This window comes from Aulonocara stuartgranti (genome assembly GCF_965226115.1).
Source record: "Aulonocara stuartgranti genome assembly, chromosome: 3".
NCBI classification, from domain to species: Eukaryota; Metazoa; Chordata; class Actinopteri; order Cichliformes; family Cichlidae; genus Aulonocara; species Aulonocara stuartgranti.
In genome coordinates this window covers 43856257-43875691 of record NC_138941.1, presented here as the reverse complement: position 1 = coordinate 43875691, position 19435 = coordinate 43856257, and the positions used below count along the sequence as shown (strand labels likewise).

The following is a 19435-nucleotide window of genomic DNA, read 5'->3' as shown; positions in this document are numbered from 1 at the left end:
CATTATTACAGGGCTGGACCAGGTGACCCTGAATCCTCCCTTAGTTATGCTGCAATAGACATAGGCTGCCGGGGGATTCCCATGATGCATTGAGTTTTTCCTTTCCAGTCACCTTTCTCGCTCACTATGTATTAACAGACCTCTCTGCATTGAATCATATCCGTTATTAACCTCTGTCTCTCTTCCACAGCATGTCTTTTATCCTGTCTTCCTTCTCTCACCCCAACCGGTCGCAGCAGATGGCCGCCCCTCCCTGAGCCTGGTTCTGCCGGAGGTTTCTTCCTGTTAAAAGGGAGTTTTTCCTTCCCACTGTTGCCAAAGTGCTTGCTCATAGGGGGTCATATGATTGTTGGGTTTTTCTCTGTATCTATGAAGCGCCTTGAGGCGACTTATGTTGTGATTTGGCGCTATATAAATAAAATTGAATTGAATTGAATTAATCCCACACTTTTAACGTGATCAGTGACGTGTCCCGCATAAAGTATGCTCTTCTTGTCGCTTACAGTTCGCCCACTACCAGTCCATCTTACCTCGCTCAGGCCTAAGATGTCCAACGTGTATCGCTCAAACTCGCGCAGCACTTGTGCTAACCGTCCACTCTGGAATAAAGTTCTGACATTCCAAGTCCCGATCCTTGTCCTTGTCTTTGCCGTAAAGAGGGCGCTGGGCATCAGGCGATGGACGTCCGATTGATGGCTTTCTTCCATCGCCGTAATCAGACGGCGCTCTTCACCGCTAACATCCCGTATTCGATATTTCTCTTTTGTCGTTTCTGTAGCGGTAAAAAAAAATTTATGGGGTCGGGTTGCTAGCCCAACCCTCCTCCTTTCTCATCCGGACTTGGGATGAGTTCTACGTGCTAATAAACAGCCTAAAAAATGTTTCAGCTCAGAAGAACATTTACATTTTCTCTGCAGACAGTGTGGTTTTTTTAATAATGATAATCATGCAGTAGATAATGAGCGAGTGTGGAATTAGATTCTATTCTAAATATTGTATAAAGAACATAATGAATAGTGAAAAATTGAAATAATCACTCTAATCTGTTGAATACTGGTCTGCGCTCTCCCTTTACACCTGTACACTCCATTATGGGGTTAATAAGCATATTTAACTTCCTGGATTTATTTTTCTTTGGATGTTATCCTTTCATACACACACTCAGTGTCTTCTCCATGGATCTCACATCTGATCATTATCTTATCACATTTTGGGTTCCTAGAAGAATAAAAAAAACTCACCCTTTTCATCAATCCTGACTGACTGGCTGTGTGTAGTAAACTGAAGGTAACAACCTCTCCAATGAAAAAATTGGACCAGTTGGGTTCAACAGTTAGCACAGCATCTAGAATCCAACACAAACAGATCATTAGCAATCCGAAACAATTTTATGTACTCAAAGCAAAATCTGTTCATGAAATGAAAATACATTGAAAAATAAAACAATGGAAATAGAAATGGGATGTGCTGTACAGTGATGAACTACGCTGAGAATAATCTTTACTGAATAAAAGAAATTTAAGAGAAAACGTTTCAGTCACCTCAAGCATGTCCAGTGCAGAGGAGCACTATAATAAAGACAGAGACATTATCAAACTAAAGACAAACAACTATAAAATAAATCAAACACGTGTGGTTGTACCAGTGGCTGCTATGATTTGTATGCATTAAATTGTCACTGTTGGAGAAACAAACCTTTCTTAGATAATCTAAGGCAGCTCCACTCTGATCTGAGTCAGTGCACTAAAATCTAATCCAGTCTACAAACAACCATGTTGGTAACAAACATGAGAGTCCTCTGATCACATGACCTGAAATGGTACAAATGACTGATGCTCTGTTCTTCTTACTAAAACATGTTTATGGATCAGTATGAATCAAGCAATAGAAGTCAGTGATGTACTCACAGAATAGGCCCAGCTCACAGAGCAAAGTGGCTCCCATCCTCACATCCAGCAGTGACACGTCTGAAAACTTCTACAACTTTCTGTAAAGAGAGAGAGTGAAGCAGCAGCACAGCAGATACCAAAGAGCTGTGAAGGAAACCAAGAGTTTGTATTACTTCTCTCTGCTTCCTTCCTTTTACACAGAAATAAAAATGTAACAAGATCTAACTAAAGCATGATGTACAGTGGGGCAAAAAAGTATTTAGTCAGCCACCGATTGTGCAAGTTCCCCCACCTAAAATTATGACAGAGGTCAGTAATTTGCACCAGAGGTACACTTCAACTGTGAGAGACAGAATGTGAAAAAAAATCCATGAATCCACATGGTAGGATTTGTAAAGAATTTATTTGTAAATCAGGGTGGAAAATAAGTATTTGGTCAATAACAAAAATACAACTCAATACTTTGTAACATAACCTTTGTTGGCAATAACAGAGGTCAAACGTTTACTATAGGTCTTTACCAGGTTTGCACACACAGTAGCTGGTATTTTGGCCCATTCCTCCATGCAGATCTTCTCGAGAGCAGTGATGTTTTGGGGCTGTCGCCGAGCAACACGGACTTTCAACTCCCACCACAGATTTTCTATGGGGTTGAGGTCTGGAGACTGGCTAGGCCACTCCAGGACTTTCAAATGCTTCTTACGGAGCCACTCCTTTGTTGCCCGGGCGGTGTGTTTTGGATCATTGTCATGTTGGAAGACCCAGCCTCGTTTCATCTTCAAAGTTCTCACTGATGGAAGGAGGTTTTGGCTCAAAATCTCATGATACATGGCCCCATTCATTCTGTCCTTAACACGGATCAGTCGTCCTGTCCCCTTGGCAGAAAAACAGCCCCATAGCATGATGTTTCCACCCCCATGCTTCACAGTAGGTATGGTGTTCTTGGGACGCAACTCAGTATTCTTCTTCCTCCAAACACGACGAGTTGAGTTTATACCAAAAAGTTCTACTTTGGTTTCATCTGACCACATGACATTCTCCCAATCCTCTGCTGTATCATCCATGTGCTCTCTGGCAAACTTCAGACGGGCCTGGACATGCACTGGCTTCAGCAGCGGAACACGTCTGGCACTGCGGGATTTGATTCCCTGCCGTTGTAGTGTGTTACTGATGGTGACCTTTGTTACTGTGGTCCCAGCTCTCTGCAGGTCATTCACCAGGTCCCCCCGTGTGGTTCTGGGATCTTTGCTCACCGTTCTCATGATCATTTTGACCCCACGGGATGAGATCTTGCGTGGAGCTCCAGATCGAGGGAGATTATCAGTGGTCTTGTATGTCTTCCATTTTCTGATGATTGCTCCCACAGTTGATTTTTTCACACCAAGCTGCTTGCCTATTGTAGATTCACTCTTCCCAGTCTGGTGCAGGTCTACAATACTTTTCCTGGTGTCCTTCGAAAGCTCTTTGGTCTTGGCCATGGCGGAGTTTGGAGTCTGACTGTTTGAGGCTGTGGACGGGTGTCTTTTATACAGATGATGAGTTCAAACAGGTGCCATTCATACAGGTAACGAGTGGGGGACAGAAAAGCTTCTTACAGAAGACGTTACAGGTCTGTGGGAGCCAGAGATTTTTCTTGTTTGAGGTGACCGAATACTTATTTTCCACCCTAATTTACGAATAAATTCTTTACAAATCCTACCATGTGAATTCATGGATTTCTTTTTTCACATTCTGTCTCTCACAGTTGAAGTGTACCTCTGGTGCAAATTACTGACCTCTGTCATCATTTTAAGTGGGGGAACTTGCACAATCGGTGGCTGACTAAATACTTTTTTGCCTGTAACTAGCCAACTTAAAGCTTTCTGATTAACCGTCTCCATTTCAACTTGGGTTTAACGTGCGGACTTCAAACCATTTACCAGTTTTTAAATTGTGTTGATAGGACACGTAAAACCGATGTTTTTTGTTTTTTTCTGAATAAAACAGTGGCGTTTAATCTGGGAAGAAACGGTAAAAACTGTGTTTTCTAAGGAGAGCGCTAGCGAACAGGCTTTGCTTGTGAGTGAAAAAAAAAAAACTCCTTCCCTATTGGTGGAAAAAATGTACCATGTCGACCAATCAAAAAATGATATGGCAGCATGTGGCATTTGTTTGTTTAGGAGTGACCGGCGAGAGAGAGCGAGTGAGCGAAAGAGAGAGAGAGAGTTTTGATACGTGAGAGATACGTGACGTTTACCGTGTTTGGAGTCTCAAGTGTAGTGGTGTAGTCGTTGTTTTGTTTTGTGTGTGAGTTCTACTAGTGAATGTCACAGTTGCCACCAAAAGCAGATTGCAGTGTAAACACTGAGTGACACACCTGGGGCCCGTTCTTCGTACCTCGCTAAGTAGGTTAGCCGGATTAGATTGTTGACGATTTCGCGTGATCCTGGATCAGTCGGTTCCCCGAAGCTCATCCGGGACTTGCTGTCATAGCAACAGAGCCGTAAGCGTAAACCTGCTCGGGAGCAGGTTTACTTTATGTAAACAGGATTAGATCGCGGCCACGCAGGTATGTCCGCTTCATTTATACGAAAGCAACAGCGATATTTTTCCACTGTTTCACCATAAATAAATATTATCAATGTAACTAAAGATAATGCAGCACTTGATCCTTTTATTGATGTCACACAGATACATACAGGTCATTTCCTAAAAAAGGGAAATGTACTATTAACATTCTATTACATGTATGTGATTATTACAGATGTAATTCATATTTCAGAGTAGTAATTGTAAATTACTTCGTGTAATCAAGATGAGAGACCACGGCTATAAAAGCGAAGGTGGATTTGGGAAGCCTGTCGCAGCCATGTCCTGTCCGTATACGCGACCAACCCATTGCGGAAGGTGCAAGATTGATAAGGAGAGTCCTCAGAATTCAGCGTATATTGCGGGACAGACAGGATCCTTTAGCTCAGCGCGACAGTGTGCTCATAGCGAGATATCGATATTCCCGTGAGGGTATTATTTACTTAACCAACTTGTTGACGAGGGGGTGCAGGACCACCACCTGTCTTTTTTTCCTCTGCCCTTTTCTTGGTTGCTGTTATGAACAAACTAACAGAGTATTACAGGCCAGTATTACCTTGCCAAGAGACGCAAAGCAATCTAAGAGATAAATATTACCATTCTGTAGAATACTCCTGTATTCCACTTTTACTTGTTCCCATGTTCTTGTGGGTCCTGTTGTGGCTCTAATGTGAAAGGGGATATAATATAACATATTATAATATAATATAATGCCATATGATATTGGACAATATAGTGTCATATGATAGATCTACCCTACCGCCTACTGGTGTTGGCCAGAGGGGCCGATGGCGCGATATGGCAGCCTGGCTACAACCGTAGCTGCCTCCACCAGTGTGTGAATGTGGGAGTGAATGAATAGTGGTATCGTAAAGCGCTTTGGGTGCCTTGGAAAGCGCTATATAAACCCAATCCATTATTATTATTATTATTAAATTACCTACGAGTTTGATTTGTCAGCAACTTTCTGCCAGCCCTCTCTCCTTGCTTTTGCAGCCTTTGCAGTGTTCTCTTGCGTTTTAATTAAACTCTGAAACTCCTGAAATCCCTCACTCATGAGTTCTTGCTCTGCTGCCGGAAAATACCGAGCACGCCCCTTGGACATTTTCGCCGACCAATCAGCGGGTTGCCGATCAATGTTTCTACTATCGATGCGTAGCCCCTTTTACGACACCCAGTGATGTCACATTCCTGCGTCCAGCTGTAGTAATCGTCAACAGCAGGTGTGTTCGGGGAACCGGATTAGCGAGCTCACGGTTAGCGCGATGATTTGATCTTGGATGTGTCATTTGATCTTGGATGTAGTAAGCGACGTACGAAGAACGGGCCCCTGGGCCCTATTTCAGGAAGCCGGTTTAGTGCAAACTCTGAGTAAGTATACCCTGAGTTAACGAAAACTCTGGGTTTTCGGTTTCACAAAGCGAGTTTAGATTAATCCTGAGTGAGTTACTATGACGACACACTCCGTGAAGCTAACCTGCCCCCTAGCAGGTTTACTTCAACTAACCCTGACTGTCTCCGCCTCTTTGTCGGAAACCTGACTGTAGGAAGTGTCAGACATGGCATGCCCCTTCCTTGAAGAGCCAGTAGATGTTGAAGCCCAAATTCTCCGCAGAGCTCTCCGCCGGGAGAGAGTGATTAGAGCGCGTTCGGACATTTTATCATTTCCTGATGATTTTCTGTGTGAACGTCACCGTTTTTCAGCACAATCTATAATTTATTTGAATAACATCCTCAGGCCTAATATTGCTCATGTGACACATCGCGGACATTCTTTCAGTTCTGTACATATTATTTGTATTGCACTTCGGATTTTTGCAAACGGGAGCTTTCTGTATAATATTGGTGACGCTGAGCACGTTTCCAAGGCTACCGTCTGTCGGGCAGTCAGGAATGTTACAGTTGCACTGAAACGTCTCCTGTACTCGTTTGTGGTGTTCCCCGGTCATAGACCCACAAGATTTATCAAAGAGGGATTCCACAAAATTGCAGGTATCAGGATGAACGAAACTTAATTCATGATGTGGTGATATTTGAACTACTACTTAAATGTTACATTTATTCTCACGGTTCCCAGGCGTGATTGGCTGTATAGATGGCACTCACATTCCAATCATTGCTCCTTCAGTAAATGAAGGAGACTATGTGAACAGGAAGTCTTTCCACAGCATTAATGTACAGGTACATAGTTCCCTGTAGCATTTCAAACTAACAAATTATTTCATTATAGTAATGGATGCTAATTTGTGTTCTCTGCACTGTGAAGATCATATGTGATGCTGCCAACATTATCACAAATGTGGAAGCCAACTGCTCAGCCTCTGTGAGTGGTGGTGGTGGAGGACCCCCACCTGTTTTTCGGGCCTCCGCTTTTTTTTCTGTTGGCTATAACGGGTCACATTTGAGCATACAGAGTAAGCAAATATGTACTTGTAATGTGCTCAGATAATTTCAATAAGTGCTTACAGAGGGGAAATTAATGTAGCCTCTAACTGCAATTGATTTACATTGGACAAACAGACCAAGCGCTATGGCTCATAATACAATTACACCTTACTTGTTTGGACTATATTTTTATATTTCATTTTTACTTGCTGCCAGGAACGTTTGGGGCCTGTTGGGTTGCACCTGCGCTCACATCACATCATAAAATAAAATGTATAAAATAAAAAATAAAATATAATAAAATAACGTGTTAAATGGGTGGAAATCCCTAGATCAATGTTTAAATTAACACTCACGCATTGACTCTGTCGGCTATGTTTTGCCATGCATGCTTCCTTTCTTTTGCAGCTGAGGCTGTGTTACTTTTTTCCCGCAAAATTTGCATGTTATCGGCATATGCTGCCATCAGAATTTCGGCCTCAAGCGCTGTAAAATACATTGACCGCACCTTCTTTCCCTCCGTCTCCATGGTGACTCGCTTAATCTGTGCTCCACTAATCAGGGCTTTATGTATCCTCGTGCACGCGCTTAACTTGGGGTTAAAGCAACTCCGCGTTGACTGAACGCAAGGAGGTATTTCTGTAGTCTATTGATACTAGATAGTGGAAAAGGGGTGGGATTAAATAAGCTTACGCTTCTTCCTGCTCCTTTTTGAACATCGACGTTATTTGGAGTTGTGGTTGCTCGTTTTCCTTTTGTTTGCTTTGTTCATTTGTTTCTTTTAATTCTATTTTTTTTATACTTTTTCAACATGTTCAAAATAAAGATTCAATCAATCAATCAATCAAACTAATTGTTATCAGCCTTTCTGAAACCGAATATTCTGAGTTGGACAGTTCGGGGTTACTCAACCCTGAGTATCGTTTTTCACTCTGAGTTTTCTAAACCGACTTCCTGAAATAGGGCCCCGCTGTCAGACCTGCAGGTTTATCCCTGTGCTGTTCTCCTCTGTCTTAGAGTGGACACAAACTATGTACAATTGTATGTACAATAATGTACAATTTGTATTTGCATTTCAAGTTATGAAAATGATTCCTTAAACATGCTTGTGGTTTTTACAGTCAGAAATATCACTTTCTACTCGTATTTTACATTTTGTCTGAATTTAGATAACTTGTGCTGATACAGTTTGTCAAAATGAGAAAATAACAGATTGGCAAGATAAACAGTTTTTAAAGGTGAAATATAGAGGCTAAATCAAAACGAGTCAAAAACGGCCAGTTATACCCTGGACCCCAGAGGGTTAGAGGCTAAAAGCAAAGATGTCACCAAGTACTGTTTATATTTGTGTGTATTGCTGCAGCTTATTTGAGTATTAACTTGGTGCCTTTGGGTGAAATAATGGTAATATGAGGGAGCGATCTATATGGTCACAAAGAATAGCCACTTGTTTCTGTGCTACCAAAGTTCCCCGGCTTTCATTCAAAATGTGTTTATCGTCAGCACCGACACATTAAACTGCTTAAACATTATAAATGTCTTCAAGCTCACACTGAGGCCTGTGGGGCACAATCAGCCACTGAGACAGTTCACACATTTATGTGTATTTGTACATGAATATTTCATACTTTAAGGCTGCCTGTTTATTTAAGGGAGATGAACAAAATACATTGGAATTGTACATAATCACATCACAGATGATAAATTAAATAGATTTTAAGTAGATGCTTGTGCATTCTTAAAGTCTCATATGTTGCATTGAACTATGTGATCTATTCAAAGCCTCCCAGTCAGTGCTGTTCTCCATGCCTGTCTGACTGTACACGATGTTATTAGCACAAACACTTTAAAGGTATTATTTAGGACTTCAGCAATAATACAGACAGCAATGTAGTTAGCAATAAAACAGTTTAATTGGGAATTAACAAACAACAAACAAACATCTGTCTCCTATTTTTTGTCACACAGGAAAGAAGCATCAATATCTGATGAGAAGACTTATTTCCTTTTTGGGGGGTTTTCAACAGGAGATGAATATCTCTAACAAGTTGATTTGTTCACATTTTCACATCTTCATTTTTAAGTGAAATGTGCATTTTGAGTTTATACACTATATGCATATAAGGAGCTTTATCACCAATGATAACTACCCTCATAAACACTACATGCATACAGCATTCAAATGGATTTAAACTGCAGTAGCTGCATAAATGAGGACCAATGAACTGTTACTGTTTCCTTCCTGTCACAGATGTAGTCACTGAGTTTGCTGCTGCTCCTTTGCAACGAGATGATGATACACTAAAGACTGATGCACAAAATCTATACACTGCTTCAAATATACATTGAATACATTTGGTGTGAAGCCCCGTATCAGCTGATGAACACAAACTTCATACTTACTGATGTTCATGTAAATGTTCACAGCAGGTGTTGGTAATCCATGCACTTTCACAGAAGTGAAATGATTAACTAAAAATACTTTTACATTGTAATCAACAAAGCAGAGTGTCACTAATTCAAAGTATCTCATTAAACTAATGCAGACTCCTTTAACATATCTTTACCTTATGGTGAAATTTTAGTTTGGTCATAAGTTCACTCACAGGAAGTAAGCGCGCACAAGTTAAAAAGGAAATGGTGTCCTTAACCAGAAGTGACTGTGAGACAAGATGAAGTCCTCTCTCAGCTCCTCTCTGTTTTCTTACAAGTATTCGTAACTACTGTATTAATAAATAATGAAATTGTTTTGCAGTATTCAGTTACTCAGTAATGTTGCTAAGATTGTCTAACTTTATAATGACAGTCTGTTCAAACTTCAGGAGATAATCATTTAGTTTCAAAAACAGAAAGAAACTCAATGACAAAAATCTGATTAATGACATTTACAAACATTTCACTCTTGTACAAACTGTTTTCAGTGAGATCAGATGAAGTAAATTCAGATGATGAAACTCAGTTACACAGCTACATTTTTGCATAGCAGAGCACAGCTGCAAACACAGCAGCTGTTTATAGACTTGAATGTGTCTTACAGAATTAGAGGTATACGTATCACAGATCAAATAAAGGAAGCAACACAAGACTCAAGGCTGAGTTGCCATGGAAATCTGATTACGTACAGTTACTAGTGAAATACAGTTGTGCTTACTTCCCTCCTCGCTTCATAAGATGGTGGACTCCAGCTCATACTGAGGCGATTTGCCACAGAGTGTCAAGAGGAGGGAATGAGAATCAGCACCGACAGCTCTGAGCTGTGATTTTCAGCTCAGAAACGATGAAGTTCTAACTGTGGTTTAGGGATGAGTTGTGGCCCAAAACACAGGCGAGTGTGGAGTGAGAGATTGGCAGCAGGATTGTGTGATACTGGATGATATACAGTGATGGACAATTTCGACACATGTTTAAATATTATGAGAGAGATTATTATAAAAGAGCTGTCATGAAAAAAATGACCTAAAACTCATTTTGAACCTTTTAAAAAGATGATTAAAAACATTTACAATAAAATTTGAATATTTATAAGAAATCAAACAAAATGACAGGAGAAAGAGTATGTGCAGTTATTTACACTGCAGGATTAACCTGGTCCTGGACTAGTTCTTTTAAACAGTCATACAAGACATCTGATGTTTGCCTGAATAGGAAGTCTCGCAGTGTCACTTCTCATGACATGGATGAAGTGCTGCACAAGATTGTCTTTTGGAAAGTGGAGAATCACACAGGGTGATCTGCAGGTGGTTCTTGTGGAGTCTTGGTTTTTGTTTTTTGTTTTTTTTTCCATTAAATGGATTTTTGTGGCTGGGTCAATCAACCACTAAGATGACACTAAGAACCCAAATTAACAGTATTTCTGTCCTGCCTGGAAAGGCAGGGCTCAATGTCTACTCACAGTTCTTTAGTGACACACAAAACTCACACCATGCATAGACATCCACTGCTGAGTTAGTCTGCAAGGTGGCTCTTACTATATGTTAGTTAAAACTCTGTGCTCTGGACCATATACCATATGCTCAATAGTGCAACGGTGGTCTCTCGCCACAAGGGGGATCTCCCACACAGTTGACAGCCTTTCCAACAATTTCATTGATACATACATATGAAATGAAAATACACATTTGTGCTAAAAGTTCTATGTCCTATTTTACTATTTGTACATGTTTACTTTTATGGCTAAAAGTCTAGATTTTGCCATTTGGACTTTTTTTCTTTTGTTGTTGTTTTTTTGTTCATTTAACTCTGTTTCACAAGTCTGACACATTTATTCAGCATGTAACAGCTACAAAAAACTGATCTATGGTATATATTTGAAAGAAACATAAACTCAGACTATCAGGATCTTTGAATTCAAAATCTCCTTTTCACTAAAAGTGACTTCAAGTTTTTAAAAGACTTTAAAGAGAAAAAGAGAGCGAAAAAAACAGCGCTGCTGTTAAGATTTTAGAGCTGTGGCTGAATTTGGATTGACATCATTGTAGTCAGAGCTCTCCTCTGGGTCACCACGTTGCCCTGTTGAGGTGATCAAATGAAAGCATTTCAAAACAAACTCCCTCTGTTTTGTCCACAAATGCATTTATTATCAGTGAGAATAATTACCAATGTATATTTTGCATTTCAAATCTCACATTTTGTGCACCCACTTGTCTTGTTAATGACTTTGAGAATCCCAGATGTGACATTGGTGTAATCACCTTCTGCTGGACATGAAATAATAATCTTATTGACTTTCATGTTAAACACAGTTTTTGTATCATCATCCAGCTTCCACAAGCTCTATATTAATGAAAGTGTAAACTTTACCATTTTCAGTGTTTTCACACCTTCTGACTGTCTCATAGACACAACGATCACCTGCAGGTCAGAGAAAATCAGTCACCTCATGTCTGTGATACTAATTTAAACACAAATGTTCTTGCAAATAACATTTATATTAAAAGCTGCAGCAGATGTAATAAGTACAGTCTTGTTGCAAATAGCATCAGAAATTTTGAAACTACATGAAAAACTAACCATGAAGAAGAGAGGAGTACACTTGCTGCTGATCTTCATCCCGATTGAGCGTCTGCTCATTAGCAGCACCTTTATTAAAAATTATAAACAATATGTTTGTTTTATGTTCTTGTGGATTATACATTCTTGTGAACAGTTCACAATTCATGACCCTATGCTGCATCTGTTTATTTAGTCATTTTAAAAAATAAAATATCTAATATCAGAAGAAGAAAAAAAACAAAGTCTCACCTTTCAACTTTTTGCAGCAATACAACAAGAGCAGGAGGAAAATCAGTGTAATTCCAGAAATTAGTCCAACGATCATCAGAACAGGAAACAAAGAGATTTCAGCAGTGGGGACATCTGCTGTAGTTGAGAAACATATTTAAAAAACTGGACTGAATAAGTCTGGACTGGACTATAAGTTATTATAATAACATGAGAGAAACAGATAATACACCAATGTCTGCCAGGTGCAGCCCAAACACTCTCTCCTGTGTAATTTACTCCCCATAGAAACGTTAAGCTTCTGTTTCAAATCATACTTGGGTATTGTGTCAGCATTGTGCTCTTTTTTTTTAGTCTTTTTTTTAGTCGAGTTAGTCTTGCGAGATCTCGCAAAAGTCCGTCTTAATTTTTTTTTCTCCCATGACCCCTGCGGGGCTCCGTATTAGTCCCACACATGGGAAATTTTTTGGTCACGGCACAAAGTACAAGACGTACCCAGAACCGTTCCCTGTGGGGCCTCCGTACTGCAGACGACCCTGTCCGACACACAGCCCTGAGTTCTTACATACTGTGGTCGGTCGGTGAGGTAGTTCAGTATCCATGTAGTGAGGTGATGGTCCACTTATGTATTCTCCAGCTTGTCTTTTAGAATTGTGGGAAGAATGATGTTAAAGGCAATGGAAGAATCAATCAAAGAACTTGATTCTCACAGCGGTCTTCCGGTGAGAGAGGAAATGACGTAGGAGGTGAAAGCACAATACCAGTAATATTCACCACCTCCAAGCCTCCCTACTCCTCGCCACCATCCTAACTCTATTTTCCTCTCTTCTCAGTTAACCTTCAGACGTGCCTGCCTGTAAATCACTTTCACTGTCTAGGTACACAACCTCGTAACCACACCACCCATGCCACACCCTAGCATATTCTATGTCTCCCTGTGCAATATACTAGTGTGTGTTTGCAATAAACCCTGTTAAATGTTTTTGCCATTTCTGCCGTGGTTCTCGGCGTGCATTGTGACAGTTTGGTCTTGCTTTATATGCATTCATGGCTACATATTTATCACTGTTTCTTTGCAGGTTTGAATTGATTGAAAATTAATTCTAAAAGTACTACATCTATTAAATAGTATAGAGTATTGCAGGGAGGTGCTGGTGAAGGATGCTTTATTATGTCAAAATTTCAGGACACGCCAGGATATGCAGGTATAAAATAGCTCTTATTAATCACTTTATTGGTGTTAAAATACGACGTTAATCACTGTCAAACTATGATACCTTCATGACATCATGTGACATCTTTCATGAACTCAGTGAAAGAAATGACAATAAATCATGCTTTTTGCAAGCTGCCAGAAACAAAGTACCTCGTAATGCATTTGAAAATAATATGACAATAACACAATAATAAACAAAACACACAAGTCTTTTATATATTCTTAAACTTCAAAAACAGTGCAATCTCCATCTCATTTTCTTTTTCCCGATGATTTGTTAAATTCAGAAGAAATCAGTTCTGCATTGTCCTCCGTTCAGTTGATTTTTGCAGAAAAAGTACAATTACCAAGAACTGCTAGTCTTACTTCAGAATAAACTGTTTCCTCAGCTGCTGCAGGAGCTGATTTTCCTGCAAATGAAGAAAAGGGTGACTGCTGGTGACATTAAAACTGATGACTGCAAAGCTTTCATTGTTTTTGTTTTTTTTCTTTGAATTTCCCAATAAGAAAGCAAAACAAATAAGGTACTACTTTACTCACCTTTGACTCTGGCTTTAGCTTCATTGTGGGAGATCTGTGCGTACAACACATTGCCATCTAAAAGAGGATGGACAAATAATCAGGATCCAAAGAAATGATGACGTGCTTTAATTTTCTTGACATTTACATTTTCTTTCAGTCAACACCAAACCCATCACATGAACTGACTGCTGGAGCTTCTTGCTCTAAAGAATAAGATTTTATGATAACTTTTTATCGTTCATTTAAGTGTCAGATCAGTGCAACCTTCCTTCCTTCCCTGGTTAGCAGGGCCACTGTCAGTGGATCCTTCCACCCTAACACTAAACTACAGTATGTTATATTTTTATAACATAAAATCCTTACCTTCCTTAGTGAAGTTTTTAAGCTCAATCAAAGAATATGTGAAATCTCCAGATTCAACTAAAAGAGTTACACATTTATACATAAATGATCATAATCACAGTTTACACATGTATAATTCACTGCATATACTTCAGCATTTTGTGTGTCATCGTGGTCTTCGACTGATTAATCGAGACAAGCTTCACCTATACAAATCAACTAAATGTTAGATTAATGATTAAAATTTCTATATTTGGATTTGATCATCTTTTAAATAAACTGGCCAGAACGTCACATGCATAACAAAATTAATAAAACTTATTGTGGATAAGGCTGACCTGGGAGAGCAGGAGCATGTTGACCATTTTGAGATTCATCCTGGTTGATCATGTGGTTCGTTGCAGAGCTCTGATTTGTGCTCCCAGTTCTGGTGGGACACATAATGTAGTAAAACTTCAAAGAAACACAGGATGTAATTCTAGTTTGATAAAATGGGAGAGGGGAGATTTGAACCAACCTCATAAGGAAGGAATCTGTAAAAAAGACAATTGCATTGATTTATTGTATTGTGTCACTGGTGCAGTAACAGTACATGTAGTCTTCATATGTGGTTCTGGATAACTACATCATATTCAGTCTAATATTAGATGGATAATGGTCTCACCCCTTGAATATTTGAAGTAATACAACAGCAGAAGAAGAAGAAAAAGTAAAACTCCACAAATGAGTCCAATGATCAAAGGAGTGAGAAATGATGAGTTTTCAGAGTGTGTAATAAATTACAGGTTCTAATAAGATGCTGTCATGGTTCAGCTCAAAAGGCATGATAATAATAATGGAAGAGGCACAACTTCAGCCAAAAATGACTTTTTTTTTTTTAACAATAATTAACTTGTTAGTCAGTGTTGCCATTGTGTCAAGTAAGAAAGCTGAGACACCCAGCTCGCAAGTGCTCCACAGAGACTGTCCATGTTCTCCTAACTTCACAAATTAAAACCAACCTATCAGAACCTGTGCTATTGACACAATCACTTTATTACAGCTCTTTGTCAAATGTACAGACAGTTGTTTTATGAGCTTGTTTAATAGAAAAATGAATATTGTAGTTAGAAATATACACTATACACTTACAAAATGATATGTTCTTTTAGACTTAGAATTAATCTCTTAAAAATACATAGGAGCACACACTGGTTTGTGAAAGTTGTCAAGTTGCACTGCCTCCTTGAGTACAGTAGTCGAGATGGACCATTCTGCCTAATCGCTGTTTATGTATGTGGCTAGAAACCAGCCATATATGCAGAACGGTAAGGGTTGAGGAGAAGAGAACTCTATACCAGCTGAAGGTTCATGACACAAAGTGGTGACAAACTGTCTACAATGAGGCTACTATCAGCTGCAGCTCTTTGTCTGACTAACAATGTAACATGCTTTGTAGACCATTGAATTCATCCTGTGCTGACCATTATGACATTTGTCAAATGGAGATCACACAACAAACATGACTTACTTGATGCTGACAATGTGAAGGCTTCACTCCACTCTGTTGAAGAATATGAGTCATCTCTGCGTCGACTCTTACACATGTAGTCTCCACTGCTGGACTCAGAAACTCTGAATGTCACATCATTATTGTGTGTCCACTGTGTGGGTGTCCTGGGTCCTCTCCATTCATACTCCCACTCAGTGGTTTCACCTCCTTCCTGCACCTCACATGTCAGAGTGATCGTCTCACCTCTGAATATCTGAGGCCAGTTGGGTTGTTGTTTTACAACAACTTTATTGGAAACTGTTCAAACATATTAACAGTTGAGATACAAACAGAAACATGAAATCAACACAGAAAACTTCACATTGTACGTTTGATAATCATGAGTGAATGTATATTTCAAACTAAATGACTGAACTCACAGGTTTTCTCAATGGTGACATCATCACTTATACCAGTGTAGTAAACTGGGTTTCCTCTTGTTCCTCTGCAGCTGTAGATTCCTCCTTCAGATACTCTGATATCTCTGTTTTGTTGATCTCTGATTTTACCTTCAGAGGTTGTTTGGGTTCGTCTGAACCACTCATATTTCCATCCATCAGAGCTCTGCACAGAGCTGGTCAGTGTCACACTGCCCCCTACTGGTATGATTGTTGTTGCTGCTGTCAGTGTGGTCTTGGGTTTATCTGCTGTTACGCCAAACCAGAAAAAACTAAATCAGGTTTTTTTTTTCTCTTTCTCTCCAATTACAGAATCATCCATCCACTCTCTTCTACTTATACAATTCACGGTCAACCCACGCAGACATTGGGACACCATTCAAATTACACACAGAAAGGCCCTAGTACCCAGAACCTTCATCTTGTGAGGCAACATTGCTGACAACTGTTTTGACCATGCTGCCTGGAATTGGAAAAAATATTCTCAGTCTCTGGCTCAATATGGGATTACTGTGACAATTATTCAATTTAAAAATCTCTAAATCAGCAGTGTAACAGTTTTTCAGTTGACCTGAAAAAGTCACACTGAATGTAAACTAATACAGTTACATTCACTGCTGAAGGAAACACAATGATGGTTGAAGAGGCATCTGTCTGATTTCAGTCAGCACAATTTCTGTAAAGCTTCTGATGTTTCTTTTTTCTCTCTCTTTTAAGTGAAATTTTATCTGTAATTGATATTATTACACATTAAAACACACACCTTTAGTAATGGTAGATTACAGAGTCTGTCACAATTTTAGCATTGCTTATAATGTAAAAAAGGTAAAATACAGTAATGTAAGTCCAGTAATTTATAATAAATAAGTATTTGCAAAGAAATCATACAAATATGTAGTGGTGATGTTCATTAAAGATTTACCTAAAACAATTACAGAGACAGTATTACTGATCTTTGTCTAATGTGAATTCTTCCTGCGACCAGAGCACTGATATTCACCACTTTGACCTGCAAATTGAATTTCAAAAAGGTGGATTTTGTTCAGGTTGTAGGGAACAAAGTCTCGACCACCCTTGTTGATAACTGTGGCTCAGGGGGTTGGGAATCGCATCTGTAACTGGAAGGTCGCCGGTTCGATCCCTGGGCTCTCTGTCCTGGTCGTTGTGTCCGTGGGCAAGACACTTTACCCTACTTGCCTACTGGTGTTGGCCAGAGGGGCCGATGGCGCGATATGGCAGCCTCGCTTCTGTCAGTCTGCCCCAGGGCAGCTGTGGCTACAACCGTAGCTTGCCTCCATCAGTGTGTGAATGTGAGAGTGAATGAATAGTGGCATTGTAAAGCGCTTTGGGTGCCTTGAAAAGCGCTATATCAATCCAATCCATTATTATTATTATTATTATTTTGTATTCCCAGTCAGTGTCTTCTCCTTCATTCATGTCACATATGAACATAGCAAATTCTTGGATGAGAAAACTGGACCATCTGGGTTCAATATTTAGCACAGCATCTAGATTCAAACACAGCCACACCATTAGAAATGTAAAAGATGTTTATGTAGGATGTAGGGTCTGCATGTTCATAAAATAAGAATTATGCCGAGAATTAAAAAAATAAAAACAGAATGGAAATAACTTAAGAATGATGCAGTATGTCAAAATTAACCTTTGCTATAGAAATTATTAAAAAAATGAAAACAAAAAACTGTTCAGTCACCTTGAGCATGTCCAGTGCACAGGAGCGTACAGAGCACTACAATAAAGACAGATACTTAAGACATTATCAAACTAAAGACACTCAAATATTGCATAAATAAAACAGTGCTGATAATGACCCACAGCTTTTTTTACATCTTGGCTCATGTGATGAGGCACATGATCCATAGTGAGTTAACGACCTCCTTAAGCTGGGCTTGCATCGTGCGATTTTTGGCCCATTTTGGGCCGATTTTTTAATCGTACGACCGTTTAGGTGATCGGCCCGATTTTGGCCTTCATCATGCATCGTGTATATGTGGGGTAACAAGAAGCAATTAACACCTCACGACCAGCTCCCGATCATCAATCGCTTGGTCGGAAGGATTTCAAACCGGTTTGAAATCCTCATGACCGTCGTGAGGATGTCACCGCAGCTGCTCACACTGCGCACGCGCAAACACATAAATGTTGGTGAAAAAGACGGAACAGCACAGCAGTGCAGGTGATCTGGACACAAGCGATGGAGACACTTGTAGAACTTTGGAAAGCTCATCCGAGCCTTCAAAATTATCACGACCACAACAACCGTGAAAACAGTTGGATTTACATTGCTGCTCACTCACAGCTGCCTGGTCAATGTTTTTCATTAGCAATTTAGCAAAGTTGATGGTGGTGGTGTGAGTCTGTGTGACTGAAAGACAGAGAGGGAGAGCGACAGAATTTCTGTTATAACCTTAATTTTATGGAGGCACAGTGTGAGCACTCAGGTCGGATCAGAGCATCGGGCCGTATAGTGTGAGACCCTGCATCGTGACCTACGAACTTCTAACCCCTGCGAGTCAATCGTACAGTTTGAGCAGAAGCTGAATAATGCGACTGAAAAAAATCGCACAGTGTTTGCCCAGCTTTAAACGAGAACTCCCACCGGGGAGACTCAAATATGGCATAAACAAAACACTCAGGGTTTTACCAGTGCCTACTATGATTGGTACAAATGACTGATGCTCTGTTCTTCTTACTAAAACATGTTTATGGATCAGTATGAATCAAACAATAGAAGTCAGTGATGTACTCACAGAATAGGCCCAGCTCACAGAGCAAAGTGGCTCCCATCCTCACATCCAGCAGTGACACGTCTGAAAACTTCTACAACTTTCTGTAAAGAGAGAGAGTGAAGCAGCAGCATAGCAGATACCAAAGAGCTGTAACATACATCTGCTGATTGCTCTCAGATAAACATGTTAAATACTCTTTGTCATAAACAATTAGTAGCATGTCTTTTTTTCCACAAATGCAGTTTTTACATAAACCACTATTCAAAGCTAAGATTAGCTAACTAACTGAACCAAACCAGATGTAAAAATACCTCTCCAAATAAACAATAAATCAATTTCCATCTAAAATGAGAAAGAAATCTGCCCATGGTGCACTCCACTTAAGACAGCCAGGACATGCTCCAGCCCTCCTGAGACCCAAAGTTTTAACATGGTAAAACATGGATTCATAGACGATTAAAGCATCGTTGACAGATATGTCATACTCACTTATGGTACTGCTCACAGCAGTTGATGGTAATCCATGCACTCTCTTAGACAAAAATCCTGAGCTTCGCTAATGTGATGTATCATATTACTCCACTGCAAACTCTTTTATAATACAATTCTGATTT

At 39.8% G+C, this 19435-nt stretch overlaps 1 protein-coding gene and 1 long non-coding RNA gene across 2 annotated transcripts; both read right to left on the bottom strand.

Annotated features, from left to right (window-relative positions):
* Positions 1-11595: 11595 nt before the first annotated feature.
* Positions 11596-17030, bottom strand: LOC309703077 (uncharacterized protein; the record flags this gene model as incomplete). The annotated part of the gene is made up of 9 exons (XM_082527781.1): positions 11596-11693; positions 11853-11921; positions 13819-13875; positions 14164-14220; positions 14481-14569; positions 14660-14675; positions 15653-15931; positions 16054-16320; positions 16994-17030. Coding segments are annotated over 9 exons (969 nt in total), but the record flags the coding sequence as incomplete, so codon positions are not given.
* Positions 17031-17212: 182 nt separating this feature from the next.
* On the bottom strand, positions 17213-18945 carry LOC309702823. Its single transcript, XR_014275754.1, has 3 exons — positions 18843-18945; positions 17786-17821; positions 17213-17579 (listed from the first exon to the last, which is right to left on the bottom strand). It is a non-coding gene; the product is annotated as an uncharacterized lncRNA (long non-coding RNA).
* Between the last annotated feature and the right edge of the window lie 490 nt (positions 18946-19435).